General features: G+C 35.2%; 1 protein-coding gene across 4 annotated transcripts; it reads right to left on the bottom strand.

The window, feature by feature from the left end:
• Window positions 1–13,726: 13,726 nt before the first annotated feature.
• On the bottom strand, window positions 13,727–20,195 carry LOC110112786. Of its 4 annotated transcripts, none has more exons than XM_020845112.2 (3): window positions 19,933–20,195; window positions 18,757–18,927; window positions 13,727–15,673 (listed from the first exon to the last, which is right to left on the bottom strand). In XM_020845112.2, exon 3 carries the CDS (start codon window positions 15,414–15,416, stop codon window positions 13,938–13,940), a length of 1,479 nt encoding a protein of 492 aa, XP_020700771.1. In that variant the 5' UTR covers window positions 15,417–15,673; window positions 18,757–18,927; window positions 19,933–20,195; the 3' UTR covers window positions 13,727–13,937. The 4 variants fall into 4 exon arrangements, with proteins under 4 accessions (XP_020700771.1, XP_028552967.1, XP_020700772.1 ...); XM_028697134.1 differs by having other exon boundaries at window positions 13,727–15,581; XM_020845113.2 differs by having other exon boundaries at window positions 20,011–20,195.
• Window positions 20,196–20,428: the final 233 nt, after the last annotated feature.

The following is a 20,428-nucleotide window of genomic DNA, read 5'->3' as shown; positions in this document are numbered from 1 at the left end:
GGTCAATTTGTGCAAGATTTTCATATGTCATTTTATTTGAAGCTTTTCATGAATTGTTTTAGAATTCATAGCTTTACGATTAGCTTTGTGCGGTAGATTTGTTGATGTCTTTTTGGAACGAGGTGTTATTCCATGGGGGAGTTGTCTTTCTTCTGGCTTGCACTTGTTTTCTAGACGGTTTTGGATTGTGGGTAGTAAGAGCATGTTGTTTTTGAGTTTTAAGTGAGAGGTCTATTTCAATTGCATTTTAGGGATTTGTGTCTCTTTGTCGTTTGGAGCTTTATTTAGAGGGTAGTTAGGTTGTTTGGGTTGAGTCTTACTCAAGTGCCTTATTTGGATTGTGAGAATAATAAAGGGCATTGAAATATTGCTTTAGGATACACTTGACTTTAAAGAAGTGTGTCCAAAACAACAATGCCTACATCCCTTTTATCTATGATTTTCATTCTTTTCTCTTTATAGCGGTTAGTCGTCTTTCTTTTCACTTCTCATCTTTCTACTTATTATCATGCTTTCATGCATAAATCTCTAAGCCTAGTGACATATGTACGAAAGTCCTAAGGGTTAGAAAACAAGACTCATTTTAGTCCTATAAGTTTAGCGACATCTAAGGACAAAAATTAAGGACCGGGTCTTAGAAAATATAGACTTAGGATGCATGCTCTTTATAGGATAGAAACATCAAAACTAAACTTAGCGACACGTCTTCTTAGGTTTAGCCTTTTCTTTCTTTAATCCATTAATAATCAACCAACCATTTATAACCTAACTCTTAAAATGTGTTAAAATATTTAATTCTTAATCAAGTTATTGTTAATATTCGTAATCATTAAACTATAAATCTAAGATATAAATCTAAATCAAGCTTAATAAATCTAATAATTAACTTCTAACCAACTTAAAACCTAAAAGCTGTAGATTAAAATTAGGAGACTAAACATAAACTAAAATTTCTTAGGATAAAAGACTTCTAAAGATCAAACCTTAAGTTAATCTTTTAAAAATCAATAAACAAACCCCTTAATACATAACAACCACTCCAGAAGTGAAGTTTATTGGATGAACTACTCCGGGCTGCGGGGCTAAGTGTCCTAAGGAGGCCTGGTTCCTCGAGCCTGGTGGCACAACGCCACGAATGAATCCAATGGGGTGTTAAAATTTAAAAATTAATTTCTTAATTGGTTTAAGTCAAACCCTAATTGATAATAAATCACCTAATCTATATTTCTTTTCTAATTTATAACCAACTAATAATTAAACAAAGTTGATTTTCACTGGGTAACTCAGGCCTACGAGGCTATTAAGTTAGCCCCAAGGAGGGTGAAATAAACCTCACGGCCTCGGTGTGAAACAAATATGTTAATCAATCAAATCATAAAATACAATCTCTAAAATCAATCTTAAAGTACTAAGATTTAAACTTTACTGCCTTCTGTGAGCCCTAGAGACCATTAGGGTCATTTAGGCCTGTAGAGTAGGCCACCTATTATGCCGGTTGGCATCGTTGTTTTCCCACACGAAGTGGGCATTGTTTTTTTTTCTGCTAGGATTTTGGCCTTTTCCGGTTTTGGGTACGATACCCTCCCCCTCTTTTTTTATGTGAGCCTTAGAGACCATTAGGGTCATTTAGGCCTGTAGAGTAGGCCACCTATTTATGTCATTGGGCATCGCTGTTTTCCAACACGAAGTGGGCATGACTATGGTGATTTTCTGTGCGGGTATCTTGCCTGAAGGATACCCTTAGGGTGTGTTTATTTATTTTTTCTGTACTCTGGATGTCATGAATACTTTCTTACACACTTTTCTCCATAATGCACTTTACCTACATACATGCATTGCATTAGTGGACATAAGAATCTTTCTTACTCGTGCATTTATTTCATGCATCATACAACGCTAGATATGTTCGTTTGCATATTATAGAGTCCCTGATTCAACTCTTTTGAACTATTAATCCTTGAATCTTTAGGATAGAGCCTTCCTATCTTGCATACATGTAGGACGATTGGTTGTGCTTAGGATTTTAGCTGGCTTCTCTTTTCAGGCAGGGATATAAGTCCAGATTGCATTAGCTAGGTCGTAGGTGTTAATATCGTATGTACGATATTACATATTCTATAGATTTAGGGTCTAAGGTGAGTGGTACAGGTGTACCACTATACACCTTATTGGTGGGTAAGTTCTCCATTCTTTCGGAAGCTATAAATTCTACCCATCTACGTCACACGGATGACGCCACCTCCTTCATTCTCTCGTGCATGCTTGAGTGCAATGTCTTCTCTCTTTTTCTCCAGTTTCCATTTCTTTGAGCCGGACGAATGTTGACTGAACCACGTGTGACTGATTGAACCAAGTTGGGACCTTCTTCCCCTTTGATTAGGAAAGCCTAGAAAATTCCCTTGCACTAAACCCATTTAGAGGAGATAATCTAACATCCCTAATTGAGAGTTTTCTTAGATCGAGGTCTAAGATGTAATTAACTACGGGGGCTTGCGCCCGTAGGAAACCGATCCCCACAATCAAATAAACCCTATTCGAGCTGATGTATCGAATGAGGGAAATCTCGTGAACTTTTGGGTTATATATATTATTATCCATCAAGGTTGGTAGGTGAAAGCCACTATCCTCCATGGCTAATCGTATCTATAACTCCATCTGCTCTTCCATCGGCCTGCTTGTGTCAATTGTAAAGGCCTACGACCATTTTGTCCTACGGGATAGTGTGATCGTACCCTTTGTATTCGAACCAGAACGAGCAGAATCCTTTCGAAGACCCACAGTTACATATTTGCATAATTACATGAGAAAAGAGAGAGATGATCAAATATACTATATGTAAAAAAGGCATATGTATTACATGTAAAAAGAAACATGAGCTTTACACTTTCTACTATAAATACATAAGAGATTTGCATTTGCATCATGTGTTTAGAAGCATTCATGTAAGAACATGTTAGCCACATAAGAAAGTACAAATAGCATATAAAAAAAATAACATTTCTACATGATTGCATTTAAAGAACTTTTCAAATTTAAAAGAATTTCATTTTACCTGCCTCAACACTGTGATTTGCTGAAAGTCCTAACGAGCTCTTCCCTTTATGCAATCAATATCTAAAAGAGATATAACATAACGTATAAACATCACTTGTTCCCACATAAACTTCTCAAAACCCTAATATATGCGAATAAAGAACTCACACATACATTATTCTTATGCTTCCTAAATGAACCCTTTTCCCAATTCAAGGTTAATCTCATTCCTATTTTTACTAAATTAGGATTTAATCATAATCTTAGCTTTTTGGAAACCTCCCTCATGTCAATCGCATAATACATGCATAAAGAACCTACCTTATATTTAAATATTAATTAAAATACAATCAATTTTGAGATTTAACTAATTTAAAAATTAGAAAAATAGCCTTTTGTGCAAAAGCCCCCTATTTCTTGCTTCTAAAAATCTTCCTAAACCTATTTAGAACCAAGACGCTTAAAAATTTTCATGGTTTTGCAAAGCCCTAATTCTTGGAACTTGAAATTTCATCATGAAATTAAATTATCTTCCTATAGTAGCTTTCTAATGACATTAGGAAGTTTTCATACAAAGCCATTTTTAAAGGATATAAAAATTGGAAAAAAAATTAATTTTTGAAATATAAAATTTTTAAGAAATCATTTCATTTTTATGCTTAGAGTCATCCCATAAACTGTGCCTAATTATCTCAAAAAATTTGAAGTTTCCCTCAAACCCTAGATTTCTTTCTTGAGGAAAGCTCTATAAAAGCATAAAAAATCTCTTGAATACAACTCACCTTGTCCTTTCTTTAGTTTTCCCTACTATTTCCTCCACGATCGGCCACCGGAAACCACCCCTAGGTCGTTGTTCACCTCTCCCCGTTGCTCTCCCTTCTGTTCGGTTCGGCCGCACGAGAGAAATGGGGACCGAATGTATTTTGATCCTCTAATAAGAGTGGGGGCATAAGTTTCAAAGCAAACTATCTTAAACGTCCTCACTTATTATTATCTCCATTTAAATGTCATGAAGGGTAATTTCGTCATATTGAAACTTCTATGAATTTTAATTGCCAAAATACATGAAATTCAATATGGGTTCTTTATACCTATTTGCTCAAAATTTTGCATATTATTTTATAAAATTTATAACGTCAAATTTCAATGAATTTAAAATTTTGCCTAATTTCGTCACGGCACATAGAAATGCGTGCGACGTTGAAGATCGTTATTTTTCGGGTTTTATAATTCTCCCTCCCTTTTAAAAAATTTATCCTCAAAATTTAAAAACAAGCTTAAGAAATCATATCTTAGTCAAATAGGTAAGGAAAGTTTTCTCATTTCTGATTTCTTCTCTCAAGTGGCATCTTTTTTAGATTCATGCTTCCAAAGGACTTTAAAATAAGGGATATATCTGCTCGAAGCTGCTTAACATCATAATTTATGATTTTCTTAGGTTCTTCTACAAATGTCAGATCTGATTGGATATCCACTGATTCAGTACCGATCTTTTGAGCTTCATATGAAACATATTTCCTCAAAGAAGATATATGGAATAAATTATGTATTACACGCATATGAGTTGGCAAAAGCAATCTGTAGGCCACACTTTTGATTCTTTCTGCAATTTTAAAAGGACCTACATATCTAGGACTCAGTTTTTCCACTTTGTCAAATCTTTTCAAACCTTAATTGGACTAATTTTAAGGAATACAAACTCTCCAACTTCAAACTCAACTGATATATATTTAAAATCATAGTACTTTTTTTGTCTATTATGCACAACCTTCAATCTGTCTAGATTAGTCTTATCTTTTCAATAGCATCATCTATTAAATCAGTCTCAATAATCTTTCTCCTGTTTCAGCCCAACATAAAGGAGTTTGACATTTTCTCCCATACAAAGCTTCATAAGGAGACATATCTATACTTGATTGAAAATTATTGATATTGGCAAACTCAATCAGTGGTATATGTGTCTCCCACTTGAAACCAAAATCAAGTATACATAACCTGAGTAAATCTTCTAGAGTCTGTATAGTTATTTTCGATTTACCATATGTTTGAGGGTGAAAGGTTATACTAAAAGTAAGTATGGTACTCATTGCCTCATGAACTTTCTTCCACAGTCTGGAGGTGAATCTCCCATCCCGATCTGATACTATCGATCTTGGTACACCATGAAGCCTGACAATTTCATTAATATACACACTTGTCAGCTTCTCAATAGCATCTAATTATTTGATAGGCAAAAAGTGTGTTGATTTGATCAACATATCTATTATTACCCATATAGTATCATGACCACTTCTGGGCCTGGGTAAACCAACTACAAAATCCATGGCTATGTCTTCTCATTTTTAATAAGATATAGGTAAGGGTTGCAATAAACCTCCTCACTTTTGATGTTTTATTTTAACCATTTGGCAAACAGTATACTTAGCCGCCACTTCTGCTACACTTTTCTTCATCTCTGACCACCAAAAATATTCTTTCAAATCTTGATACATCTTGTTATTACCTAGGAGAATGGTATAACTCAAATAGTGAGCTTCTTAAAGAATCTCCCTTCTTAAATTTCCAATATTAGGGATACAAATTATGCCTCTATATCGTAATAGATTATCTTCATCAAGCTCATACTCCTCCACATGACCTGCCTTAATCATATTAAAAAATTTCTCAAATTCTGCATCTTATGACAAAGCTTCTCTTATCATGTCCTTCAATGTTGACTAAATGATCATCCGATTTAAAATCACAAACTCAGCATCCTTGGGCTGGACTACTAAAATTTCTAATTTCTCCAAATCCCTTACCAATTCATGTTGTTGTGTAATCATCTAATTGGCATTACCAAAAGTTTTCCTACTTAAGGCATCTGTCACCATATTTACTTTACCTGGATGATATTGGATAACTAAATCGTAGTCCTTAATAAGTTCTAACCACCTCCTCAACCTAAAATTCAAATCTTTATGTGTGAATATATATTTTAAACTTTGGTGATCAATGAAAACTTCACACTTTACCCCATATAAATAATGTCTCCAAATCTTCAAGAAAAAAATCATTGCAGCTAACTCCAGGTTATGGGTTGGATAGTTCCTTTCATGATTTTTCAATTTCCTAAAAGCATAGGCAATGACTCCTCCATTCTACATCAGTACACAACCCAACACTTTATGTGATGCATCACTATAAAGCTGAAATCCATCCGTCCTCGAAGGAATAGTTAGTACTGGAGTAGTCGTCAAATACTATTTCAGTCTTTGAAGAGCCTCTTCACACTGAAGTGCCCATTAAAACTTCACTGCATTTTAGGTCAATCTAGATAATGAGATATCTATTCATAAAAACCTCTTAACAAATCTTCTGTAGTAACCAACTAAACCCAAAACGCTCCTGATCTCCATCACTGTAGCTAGTTGTGGCCAATCTGTTATAGCTTATACCTTGTGCTGATCCATATAAATTTTTCTATTACTGATTACATGCCCCATAAAATTCACACTCTTCAATTAGAATTCACATTTAGAGAACTTAGCATACAATTCATTCCCTCTTAAAGCTTGCAACATAACCCTTAAGTGATTTGCATAAAGTGCTTCGTCAGGGGAGTATACCAAATTGTTATCTATGAACACAATTACAAATAAATCTAAAAATGACTTAAAGAATCTATTCATGAGGTCCATAAACACAATAGGGCTATTTGTAAGTCCGAATGACATCACCACAAATTCATAATGCCCATATTTGATATTGGTTGTTGTTTTTGCTATGTCATCTTCTCTAATCTTAAGCTTATAATATCCTGATATCAAGTCAATCTTGAAAAACACAGAGGCACCTTCCAACTGATCAAATAAATCATTAATTCTCGGAAGATGATATTTATTTTTTACAAATAGCTTGTTCAATTCTCTGTAATATATACATAGTCTTAAACTTTCATCCTTCTTTTTCGCAAAAAACAAAGGAGCACCTCATGAAGAAGTGCTAGGTCTGATGAATCGTTTATTAAACAATTATTATAATTGATCTTTCAATTCCTTCAATTTTTTTATTGTCATCCTATAAAGGGCTTTAGCAACAGGATCCGCTCCACTAACTAGCTCAATAGAAAAATTAATTTCCTTGCTCAGAGGTAAGCCAGGTAAATCATCTGTAAATACTTTCGGATACTCTTGCACAATTGGTATATCCTCTAATCCCTTTTCTTCTCTTTTCTCCTCTTTAACATAGGCCAAAAAATCTTCATATCCTTTCCTCGATAATTTATATGCCACCAAAGATGAGACTAACATGGAGGTTATGCTTCTTTCCCCTATAAATTTAAATTCTTTCTCTCATGACATACAAAATTTAAGCTCCTTTTTATTACAATCTATTATCCTAAAGTGACAAGACAACCAATCCATACCTAAGATTGCATCAAATTCTGATAATGGTAATAATATAAGATCTGCTTCCAAGTTTTTATCACCTAATGTCAAATCCATATGACACTTCATGTTGGTTTCCAATTGATTTCCATTTGACTTTAAAACTGATAAGAATTTGAGCATAACTGAAGGGGATAAGTCAACAGATTTAACAAACTATTTTGAAATGAAAGAGTGTGAAACTCCCGTATGAAACAGTACCTTAACAGGCTTATTACACAAAAAAATTGTTCCTAATATTATGCAACATAGCATAAAGCTTATCTTAATCATATCATAAAAAAATTTATTGACATTTAAATAAATTTCATACATGTAATAATATCAGGAGAGTCCTTGGCTTCTTATTGGGATAGACCATAAACCATTGGCTAAATAGTTTGACGAGTTTGGCCTTGAGATGGAGTTGATGCAATAGACTCCATCCTTGGCCTTCCATCCGTCCTCTGAGGAGCACTACCTGTCCTGGCCTCTAAGGCAAACTTTTGTCGCAAAATAGGGCAAGATTTTTTCATGTGCCCTGGTTGATGGCACCAATAACAGGTATTAGTGCCAGAGAGTCACTCTTCTTTATGTGCCCTCCCACATATATTACATATAACAGAAGGAGTGCTGCTCTCTAAAGTGTTGGGTCTAGGCTTCTTCCAAGTGGGTCTTCCAGACTAAAATGATTGGGTAGACTTTGATTTATCTTCATTCTTCCTTTTCTGAAAGTCTCTTCTACTATGAGTATTTTGCAAGTCCTTCTCAATTCTTTGTGCCCTCTCAACCAATCTAGAATAATCCTCAATGGCTGTCTAATGATATTCTTTAAGCCACATAGAAAGAGATGACACTTTTCTTCTGCATTGGAGATTAAATGAGAGGCATACCTAGAAAGCATCGTGAGCTCAGCCTCATATTGCATAATTATTCTATCACCCTGTACCAGTCTCATAAATTTATCATGTATCAATCTTCTAGTTGACATCTGTATATATCAATCTCTAAACACTTCCACAAACTCTTCCCAAGAAACTTGATTACTTGGCCATTCTCCAAAATTCTCTTGCAATTGACTTCTCCATCACCTCTCTGCTTCACCATTCAAAGCATAGGCAGTCAAGATAACCCTTCTATCTTCAGGGCATGACATACATTCAAAGATATTCTCTATCCTCATTAATCAATCTTCCGCCTCTATGGGTTCACCACCTATGAACGATGGAGTCTTCATGTCTTGGACTAACTTCAAATATTTGTCTATTGAAGTGCTTCCGCTACCATCAGCTTGGGTCTGAGTGTTCTTAATCATTTGGGTCATTGCTGTCATCATCTGTGTAAAAGAGTCCATAATAACATTAATGCTACTACTATGCAGCTCTGCTACTACTAGCAGCTCCCTCCTAATCTCTCTAGTATTGCCATCAGTGGCATTAATTTGAGTATCCATGGCCCTGAGACATAATGCAACGAAACAATTCAAGTAGTATATAACACATACATCCTATACGTACTCTAACCTATAAGATTATCCTATTGGCTCTTTCATATTGAACATCACATTAAAATCTTTTTGTTTTGATATCAATCTTTATCACGACCCGATCCGATAAGTTTAAGGGTTCAGGGTTTAGAGTTTATGCAAGACAGGAATGAAAGTCGGACAGAAAAAAATAAAAATATTTGCATTTCATAAACAAAACATCTCCAAATATATATATAAAAGTCACTAAAATATTCCACGTAAAATATTTTCTTTCTTTACATCTATCATTCAATATCAACTTAAACATAGAAGTTCAGAACATAAAAAGATATCCATAAATCTTTCCTTACAAATCATCATGAATCATTCTAACTCAAAATGTCAAAAATAAAAAAGACCTTGTTGCTCGTCGTCTCCCTATGATGATACGTAAACTGTCATCTATCCATCATTTTTGCTTATCAGGTTCTACTGAAAAATGTTCCATGAATTAGGTGAATCACAACTTTGTAAATAAAATATCATTCAATTAAATTTAGATACAAGAAAAGAAGTACAACATGTATATACTTCTAAGTAAATAAACATTCAATATGTCATAATACATTATCTAATGTGAAAATGCCTCTAACTTAATCTTTGTGTTCTCTTTCTTTACACGAGCTTGCAATCCTTTCTTATTAAACATTCATGACTCAATTAATGCCTCATAAACATATAACATAATGATATGATATCATAATAACATAATATTAATCAGCCATCGCGAAAGTATATTTGATACTAATCAGGTATATTTTTAATTGGCCATTCTTTTATCATTTGGTTCTAAAGAACGTTTTACCATTTGGCTCAAAAGATCCCATTTACCATTAGTTTAAAAGAGCTCTTTTACCATTGATACTCCGCATCAAACATGCACATACAAACATTCCTTATTTATTCATAAAAGAGGCTTTAACATGTCATTCATGTATATGTTCATATATGATGTTACATGTTTATATAATTACATGAGAAAAGAGAGAGATGATCATATATACTACATGTAAAAGAAGACATATGTATTACATGTAAAAAGAAACACGAGCTTTGCACTTTCTACTATCAATACAAAAGAGATTTGCATTTACATCATGTGTTTAGAAGCATTCATGTAGGAACATGCTAGCCACATAGAAAGTACAAGTATCATATAAAAGAAATAATATTTCTACATGATTGCATTTAAAGAACTTTCCAAATTTAAAAGAATTTCATTTTATCTACCTCACCACGGTGATTTGTCGAAAGTCCTAATGAGCTCTCCCTTTAGACGATGAATATAAAAAACAGACATAACATAACGTATAAACATCACTTGTTCCCACATAAACTTCTTAAAACCCGAATATATGTGAATAATAAACTCAGCTATACAATATTCTTATGCTTTATAACTGAACACTTTTCTTAATTCAAGATTAATCTCATTCATATTTTTGCTAAATTAGGATTCAATATAATCTTAGCTTTTTGAAAAGCTCACTCATGTACATAGCATAATACATGCATAAAGAACCTACCTTTAGGGGTGTAAATGAGCCGACCCGGCTCGAACTCGACTCGTTAATGAGCTCACGAGCCGAGCTTATTGAGCTTCGAGCTCGAGCTCAAACTCAAGCTCGTTTATTAAACAAGCCCAAGTTCGAGCTGGTTCAGGCTTGGCTCGTGAGCTCGCGAGGCGGCTCGAAATTATTTAATTAATTAAATTAATTAACGAACATATTTTTATTTAAAAAAAAAAAATCTGCTAAAAGGAGTTCGACCTATAGTTTTTTAAAAAGGAAGACTATTCCCTATATGACAGGACATCCTATATATGATAGGACAACCTATACCTCATCTTCATTAATATATGAGAAAAATTTTTAAAAAATATGTATAAAAAATATTAGTTAGTTTCCCCAAAAAAAGTTGTTGCAGCCTTGCAGGTTCATGTTAAAAAAAAATCCTAAAGTTTTTACTTTTGAAATACAAACGCACAAGGCATCAAAATGAAAAATTAGGCGGGAAAAATTAGAAAAATGTGAAATCTAATTATAATCAAGCAGCTCGCGAGCCGGCTCGAGCTCGAGCTCGAGTTCGTCTTTTGAGCTGAGCTCGAGCTCGCTTTCCGACTAACGAGCCGAGTTTGATAGTGTCAAAACTCGACTCGACTCGTTTACACCCCTACCTACCTTACACTTAAATATTAATTAAAATACAACGAATTTTTGGATTTACCTAATTTAAAAATTAAAAAAATTGTCATTTGTGCAAAAGCCCAATTTCTTGCCTCTAAAAACCTTCCCAGACTTATTTGGACCCAAGACACTTAAAAATTTGCATGATTTTGTAAAACCCTAATTCTAGGAACTTGAAATTTCATCATGAAATTAAATTATCTTCCTTTAGTAGCTTTCTTATGCCATTAGGAAGCTTTCTTACAAAATCATTTTGAATCGATACAAAATCAGAGAAAATTCTAATATTTGAAATAAAAAAATTTTTAAAAATCATTTCATCTTTATGCTTAGAGTCATCCCCTAAACTGTCCCTATCATTATCTCAAAGAAATTTGAAGTTTCCCTCAAACCCTAGATTTTATTCTTGAGGAAAACTCTACAAAAGCATGAGAGATCTTTTGAAAGCAACTCACCTTATCCTACTTTCCATACTATTTCCTCCACGATCAGCCATCAGAAACCGCCCCAAGGTTGTCGTTCGCCTCTCCTCATCGCTCTCCCTTCCGTTCGGTTCGGCCGCACGAGAGAAATGGGGACCGAATGTATTTCGGTCCCCTAATAAGAGTGGGGGTATAGGTTTCAAAGTAAAAGGTCTTAAATGCCCTCACTTATTATTATCTCCACTTAAATGCCATGAAGGGTAATTTCGTCATATTGAAACTTATACGAATTTTAACTTCCAAAATACGTGAAATTCAATATGGGTTCTTTATACTGATTTGCTTAGAATTTTGTGTACTATTTTATAAAATTTATTGCGTCAAATTCTGATGACTTTGAAATTTTACTTAATTTCGTCGCGGTGATCGAAATGCGTGCGACGCTGAAGATCATTATTTTTTTGGGTTTTACAATAACCACGCTTAATGCTAGAGTTCAAAAATGAAATATAAAGAAATTTCCAAAAAACAGTAAAAAAGGAAACCCAAACTCTAAGCTCGAGATACATTGAGAGCTGAGTAAAAAAGAACTAAAAAAGGAACATAAAAAACGAACCCACAAAAAGCAGACGGTGGGCACCTATGGGCTCAGGAATTGCCAGAATCGATCAAATTGGGCATTGAAAAAAAACACAGGAATTGCCCCCGGTTGTCATCATATCAGAAAGAAACAAAGTTTCCCAGGGTGCATGTAGATGCTAGGCCAATTGCAGAACAATAATAACAATGTGTCGAGGCCATCCAGTGGGGAAGGGGTATAAACTGGCCAGTTCCACTCATCATAGCCTAGAGAAAACAAAACTCCAGCCAGTTGTTACTAATGCAAGTTGCTGCTGAGGCACAGGGGAAAAGAAGAGAGCAACAAATCATAATTTTTCCATTGAGAGACCTTTGCTCGGATTGCCTTATTGATTTTGCAACAAATCGAGAAAGGGACACTTTGAATTCCAGCATAACATCTATCGTTCCTTTCCCTCCAGATAAAATAAACCAAGCAGCAAATAACCAAAAAAACAGAAATTCTTTTCAAATGCGTTAAAATGTTGCATATCATAAAAAATTTCAAAGAGCTGCAACATCGAACGCCTGAAGAGGAAACCATCCAAGTAAGGTAGAAGGCTAGTCAAAACCATAAAAGAAAAATCACACTAAAACAAAAGATGCATGTTACTTTCATTCTACAAAAGACAAAGAGAGCAAGTGGGATGAATGTGAATGTTTATGTTGCTTAACACATCTGCAATTTTTAACCCACCATGAGCTGATAACCAAGCAAAAACAGAATACCTTAGGACAGACCTTTTATGCCAAATGTATTTGTGCCACAGAACTTGCTGTAAATCAGAAAAATAATGTAATCTGAAGGTTTTGAAAATAGACTTGTCATTCCCATTCCAAGTAATGATATCAGCAATGCAATCCAGAATCATAACAGAAGATATTTTATTGATAACATAATGAGGCAAAGAGTTATGATGCCTCCAGCAACCAAGGGATATAAAATCTTGCACAACAACAAAGCCAGGAGGAGGTTGCTGAAGGAAATCTAAAACCACCAAACCATTGACCCAAGGGTCCCAGTACATAGAAAGCTTGCAATTTTCAGTAGCCACATGAAGCTTAATATTATGTTTAATAAGTACAACAATGCTACAAATAAATTTTCAAAAATTTGAAAGCTTTAGGAGGGGGTTTTCAGGGTGAGACGAATTTGGATCTCAGCCAATCAACCACTAAGGAGTCTGCATTAAACATTCGTCAAATGAAGGTGCATCCATAACCATGATAAAGGGAACGTATGTCAGGGATCTCTAACCCACCAAGCCTAGTTAGTAAGCAGATAGTACTCCAAACAATAAACTGGAGTTTCCTTTCAGAAGAGGTTCCATGGAAGAGGAACCTGGAGCAGAGTTAGTTTATGGTTTCGCAGAGAAATTTTTTTTTTTGGGACATTTAGGCCATTTCAGACAAACTCACACACACAACGAAAACACAAAGACTCGAACCCAAGACCTCTTAGTTGGAAGCCTAAGCTCTCAACCAACATGCCAAGTTGAGCCGTGTCGGAGAAAATCATATAGTTGTAAGAAACAAACAAAAGTACATGTTCAAATATGTACAATATATACATTGAAAAGCTCCTCATAAGTACAATTACATAGTCCAAGAAAAAAAAAAAGAAGAAGAAAAATTGCAAAAGTCCTTAGATCCCATACTTTAATAAGATATTAACAAGCAAAGTAATTGATAAGAGAACATACTTGCCATCAGCAAAAGAAAGTAGCCGTTGAAAACACATTCAGAACCCAGATTTATAAATAAATCCAGGACATAAGCTTAATTGCTTAAAAGCATCCATAGTGGTATGAGATGATTCTCGTTCATAAGTGCTGCCCTCTTCAGCCCGGTTCTCATGCTGGTTTAGGGGAACTCCCTTCGCTAGAAATTCCATCAGGCTTCCACCATGAACCGTCCCTTCTGTAAGAGAAACCCCTTCAGGCTTCGCCGGAATAATAAATAAACAAGAATCGTCACCAGCTGGTTTCTGAGAGGCGGGACTTCCCATGGTCTCACCGCCATGAACCCGGAGGTCTTGCACCAGAGCGCTATGAGCAGCACAAAGGCCAACCTTGCCGCTGGAAAGCCGGTTGCATGAGGTCCCATCGGAAACAACCCATGAGCACCTTCTACCGCCACCATGAGCCTTGCAGAAATCAGTGCTGCCCTGGGCACTCTTACCACACCCGTCAAGCTGGCATCTTTTCCCTCCTCCATGGCGGACACAGTAATCCGTTCGGCCACGCGCGCTCTTACGGCATCCCGGATTAGCGCACCTCTTCCCCCCGCCATGGGCAACACAGAATTGAGTCCCGCCGCGCACACTCTTAGAACACTTATTACCGCCGCCTTGGAACAAGCAACGCTTCCCTCCGCCATGGCGTTTACAGAAGGGTGTGCTACCTTCTGCACCTTTGCCGCAGCTCGAAATACTGCATCTCTTCCCCCCACCGTGAGCTTTACAAAACTTGGTGCTGCCCTGTGCACCCTTTGTGCATTCCGGTGTACAGCAACGCCGGCCTCCACCATGTGCAATGCAAAAACCAGATCCACCGGCGGCACCGTTAGTGCACTCCTCCTTTTTGCACCTCCTGCCACCTCCATGTTTAATGCAAAATCCAGACTTACCTCTTGAAACTTTAGTGCATCCAACTTCTCTGCAATGGCGACCACGCTCACCATGTCTGCCACCTCCATGCAACTGAAAGTGCGTGGTCTTTCCTTCAGCTCCATTTTGACATCTTTGTCCTCCACCATGAGCCATGTAGAATCCAGGCACAGGGGTTTCAACTTCACTTGTAATAGCTGATATTGCTGGTCCAAAAGATAGACTTAACTCAAGATTAACGGAGGGTTTACTAACCATATTGCGTGAGATATGTTTAAGTTGTAAGTTCAAGTCTTGATTCACAGAGAATTCTTCATCAGCCACATAGGGTGAAAAGGCCAAGCTCAAAGTTGAGCTGTTCTTGTTACTGCTCTCCGGGGGATTCGGTGAATATGGCAAAACTGGCACCAGTGGGGCACGGCCTGAAACCGTATCTCCATCAATATCCTTCCGCTTCCTCTTTGTCCCTTCATTAGAGGGGCCGAAGGAGAAAAGTCGCACTTTAGTGAGTGTTTGAGATCCAACCTCCGACTGAAAATTGATCCATTTTTCAGGACTATTTAGAGATGCCGCATTGCCAGCAAGTCCCAAGTGCTTAGAAATGTTACTCATTACCAACACTGAAAAGTACAGCGATCACTTCAACCAAAAACAAGCCAGTAATTCAACCAAAATGTCACTCGCTGATGGGGAAGAAGGCTTAAAAATAGTGTTTATAGCCTCTACTTAAGAAACCTGCTGCCTCATGACGATCCATTCCCAAAGTCTTAAAAAAAACTGCAAGTAATATATCCAAGAAATAAGTTCACGGCTTCTGATGCATTGCCGTATGGTAGCCATGATAGAAACATCAAACAAGACAATTATTCCTAACAAACCAAAGAGAATGATTAGTACACTACAAAATGTAAATGAAATCGACTTAACTGATCTCCATGGAAGAAGAAGTAGCTCAGCATAATAAAGATATCAGAAATGTAAGTAGAAATCATAGAAACTAGACAGAGAATAAAATAAAAATTCTTCAAATCACCGAACAAATGATGTGTACCCTGATAAAACATTTCAAGCAAGCATTAGAGATCAATGCAATTTAACAAAGAGCGCCGCACAATAGAAGGAAAAAACACAAAATATCAGCAAGTTTCCGGTGGTATTAAGATTATCTGTTTGGTCTACAAACAAAAATTCAAGAAATGGCAATGATCGAACCATCTCATTAAAACCTGCTTTCTGGGATAAGAAAAATTAAAAAAATAATAATTGAAGTTTCTTGGTCCCATGGAATCCGAGATTACTGACTGAAACCCAGCACCTGAAAAATAGGTCTACCAATAGCTGTCCAAATTCCAAATATATAATTCTTTGAGGACGTAGGAACAGCTATGAATAACCTTGACTATAAACTTTAAAATAAAAGCCTTGCGTGCGCTTCTTAAGATCCACAGCCAAGAATCAAGTGGAGGAAGAAGGAAACAAATATTCTCGGTCTTCTGTAGTGTGGTTGTAGCCAAGGATGTGAAAATCGGATCGGATAACGAACCGGAAGAAAAAGAGGTTAACGGTTTAACGACCAGATGACATAATAAATATTTATTATATTTAAATATTATAATAATAACACAATCATTTGTAAACATATAATAAAGAAATAAACATAATCATGAAATGAGGTATAAAATAACAACTACAACAATAAGCTTTTATCCCACTATTTGGGGTCATGAGGCATAAGAAAACATAATAAATAAATTCAGTAAGTTTAAAATTAAATACATTTATGTTTTGAATAACTAACATCTTTGTAGTCATAACTTGAGGGAAAAAATTGAAATTTCTCTTGAGATCTTATAATTTCTACCTCCAATTGGTGAAGCTCTCAAAATAAAATAAATATAAGATAGTTATTATAATTGTACACCTAATATAAAGTAAATAAGCATAACATATTAATATATTTAACTTCTTCAAATATGCAATTTAGTTTCAACAAATAAGATTTTTTTAGCATAGGGAACATAATTTAAACAACATCTGATATTTTTTTAAAATAATATAAGAAAGTATGTAAACTAAATCTAAGAAAATTAAAACCAACTTACTTACAAATGATGAATGGATTTAACCTTAAAAATATCAGTATAAATATGAGAGACCTACATTTGGTTTGATGCAGAATATTTGCAAGAGAAAGTGTAGGGATTTGCTTGGAGAAAGGAGAAAAATCAATTGTTTTTTGTACAAGATGAAGCTCTAAGGCTTTCACCTTGAATATGAGAGAGATATGAGGAGAATTTTCATTTTTTGCTTCAAAATGCAACCACCAAATCACATAGAAGGGATAGAAAATTGAGGATCCAAATGAAAACTAATTAATGAATTATCACACAACATAAAAATTAGGTTTACAAAAATCTTAAGAAGAGGGGATGTCGAGCAGTGAGGAAGGAACATGAGAGAAACAATGCCCGTGCTGGGGAGGAGCTTCACCGATTTGAGGCTTGTATCCACTCGTCGAGCTTGCGAATGAAAAGGGGATGCCGAGCAGAGAGAAGGAACAGAAGCAAGGAGCTTCATTCGAACGAAATAAGGGCCTTACAGGATTGGAATATGAATTTAGGTTTTTTTTTTTTTTTTTTTTTTTTTTTTTTTTTTTTTTTAATTTAGACCGCTTGATCAAATACCAATGGCTCAGATTTTGCTCTGCATAAACTGCACAGTTTTGAAAACCGGCGCCGATTCTTCAGTTCACCGATTTGATAGTCGATCGGAGTGGTTCTTGAGCGATTCTTTGCAATTTAGATTTTGTATACGTATCGAACTGGCTGGTTGGCCAGTTCACAGTTCAACTGATTCTGGTCTGGTTTTAATGACTTTGGTTATAACCAAAATTATTGGTGAAAAATAAAGAAGATGAAAAAAAATGCACTTTTGGACCAATAAGAAATTCCTAAAAACTCTAAGAGAACCACTATAGCATGATACATTCTATAAATACCTATGATGCACCGACACTTCTCCTCAAAGAGGCGTGCAGTATCAGACACTGTATCCGACACGACACTCCTCCGACACATGTCGGACACGCCGAAAACGTATCCAATAAAAAATATTAAATACAAATTGGACACGCGTGTCACCGTATCTTAAATATTTTATAATTTTTTTAAAATATAATTTCTTGTATTTGGCGTGATTTAAAATAAATTTCTTATTTCCTATCCACAACACCAAATCAACGTCCGCACTTAATACCCAATCATCGAATATTCTCATTTTCATTTCTTTTTGACAGTGAAGGTATTTTCATCTCCTCTCTCGATGACTGATAAATGGAATCGACGTCTGACTCTCGACATCCTAATACTAATTATTTTAAGCACAAATTCTAGTTAAATGGCGTATTATTTTCAAATTATTTTTAAAATTATACCTATTTAATTTTTATAAACTATTTTTTAAATAAAAAAACTATAATACCGTGTCCAACCCGTGTCCGTGTCCTATATTTTCAATAACTGACATGTCACGTGTCCGTGTCGTGTCGTATTTGTGTCGTCGTGTCCGTGTCTGTGCATCATAGATAAATACTAACAATCCTATATATTAAATCATGAGAGAACTAGCAAGGATATTGCACCAAGAAGATCTTATAGCCTTAACCAGCGGAGAATTATTCACTCTGCCTTTGAGGTCCATCAAGTTCCACTCCAAGTTAACGTTTCATATGCATGTTTCAATAAAGAAAGAAAAAGTACCGAAATGCATAAAATAGAACCACGAGAATTTGAAAGAAATATGCTCATACTTCATGTTCTAAGGATTATTGATAAATGCCAAGACAAAAAAGTGCTCGAAAGTAAACATTCATAATCCTATCTTTTCAAAAAATGTAATCCTACATATAATTGGGTTTCCATTCAGAAGAGAAATCAAGTTTGCCACCCCATACCTCAACATTGTCATTAGAACAACAACAACAACATCATCATCATCAAGCCTTTATCCCAATATTGTCATTGATATTCATAATTCCTCAGCATAAAGCTCATTGGAAGGCCCATGGAACTGTTATTCCATAAAGCAAACTTATGCAGTAGGGAAGGTTGGGGTATTACGATGCCTGCAATCGATTTAGCCAATTGTCAATACTTCATCAGCAAAATAAAATAAAAAGAATTACCATATTTTTTAGTGTGATGGGAATGGTCATTTGGTGCTAGCCTTCAATAATGATGCTGATGAACCTATGCCTATAGAATATTCTTAATGTGTATTCCATTGGTGTAAATGAGGCAAAAGCTTAGCATCTAAATGCATCACTTCAGTATTTCATCTCATTCGACTTCTTCTTCTTTTTATTGTGCCAAGTGATAACTCACAAAATATGTGGCTCAAATTCATGACCTTAGTGATACAAACATCTCCTTTTACAAATTGGCCAACGGTCCTTTCACATCTTATTAGAAATGTGAACCAAAGAGATACGGACACAACTACAAAGTAATATTAGCACAATTATCCAATGACGCGCCTATAGTGTAACACTTGCTAAGGCGGCAGGTCAGCCAACCCACATGAATAACAAGCTTTCTTTATCATAATTAAGACCAAAATCCAGTGCATCTGTAAATGGAAACACTCTCATTTATAAAACAGGATCAAAACCATGTATTGGTGATCCTCCAATTCATGTTTACAGCCGTCTCAAAAAGCTAAAAACTAAATAAAAAACTAAGGTAAATTAAAAAAACAAATGAAAAAACACTAAATAAGAATAAATTGGGCAAAAACTACGAAAGACCTGAATCAGTGATCAGCAGCAATAGCAAAACTGATAGAATTTTCACTAAAAAAACACTCTGGACATCCAATGTTCTGTTTGGTAATTCTATTTTATATTTGAATTAAGCTAGATTTAACATAAATCCTACCAAATAAAAATTTAAAGATTTTAAATCTTATTATTTGGGCAAACCATTTCATTCATATTACTGATTAAAAGCAAAATTTGCTAAATCCTGCTTGTAGCCAAATAGCAAAAGATCATAACTCAGAATCAGGATTTTGAATGAAAGAAATCGTACAGGAAAAAACCTATATTAAGAAAAATAATAATAATAATAACCTGAGAAGGTAATCGAAACTAATGCTGCTAAATGAACTTCAAATAGCACCAAGTTCGATCACGTCCCAGAAGTAATACCTATTTCACCGCAACAAAAATAGAAAAATATCTAGGGTTTTAGCTCGCTCGCTCCGATCTTCAGAAACAGAGAGAGAAAGCGAGGGAGTGAGAAACCTCGCGCGCGCTCACATAAATAGGCGGAGGAAAGCGCGTGAAACCCTGAGCGAGCAGGCGAGCTCTTCGTAGGCGCCGTTGCGTATAGAATCAACGTGCGGTCGCAAACAAATGGGTAAATTTTTAAAATAGATTTTATTAAAATTTTAATTATATAATTAAGCATTTTAAATAAAAAATTAAAATTAGTCAAAGTCATCCATCAGACGACTTGCTAATTCAATCAACATAAAAAAAATTTTAACGTAAAAATAAATTAAAAAATTGTTCTTTTATTTTTTAGATGAATAAATTTAATTATTAATTAATAATTTTTATTGCT

The sequence above is a fragment of the Dendrobium catenatum genome, unplaced genomic scaffold, assembly GCF_001605985.2.
Source record: "Dendrobium catenatum unplaced genomic scaffold, ASM160598v2 fragScaff_scaffold_880, whole genome shotgun sequence".
Taxonomy (NCBI): domain Eukaryota; kingdom Viridiplantae; phylum Streptophyta; class Magnoliopsida; order Asparagales; family Orchidaceae; genus Dendrobium; species Dendrobium catenatum.
Note: the sequence above shows the minus strand (reverse complement) of the source record. Positions and strands in the feature narration are given on the sequence as shown.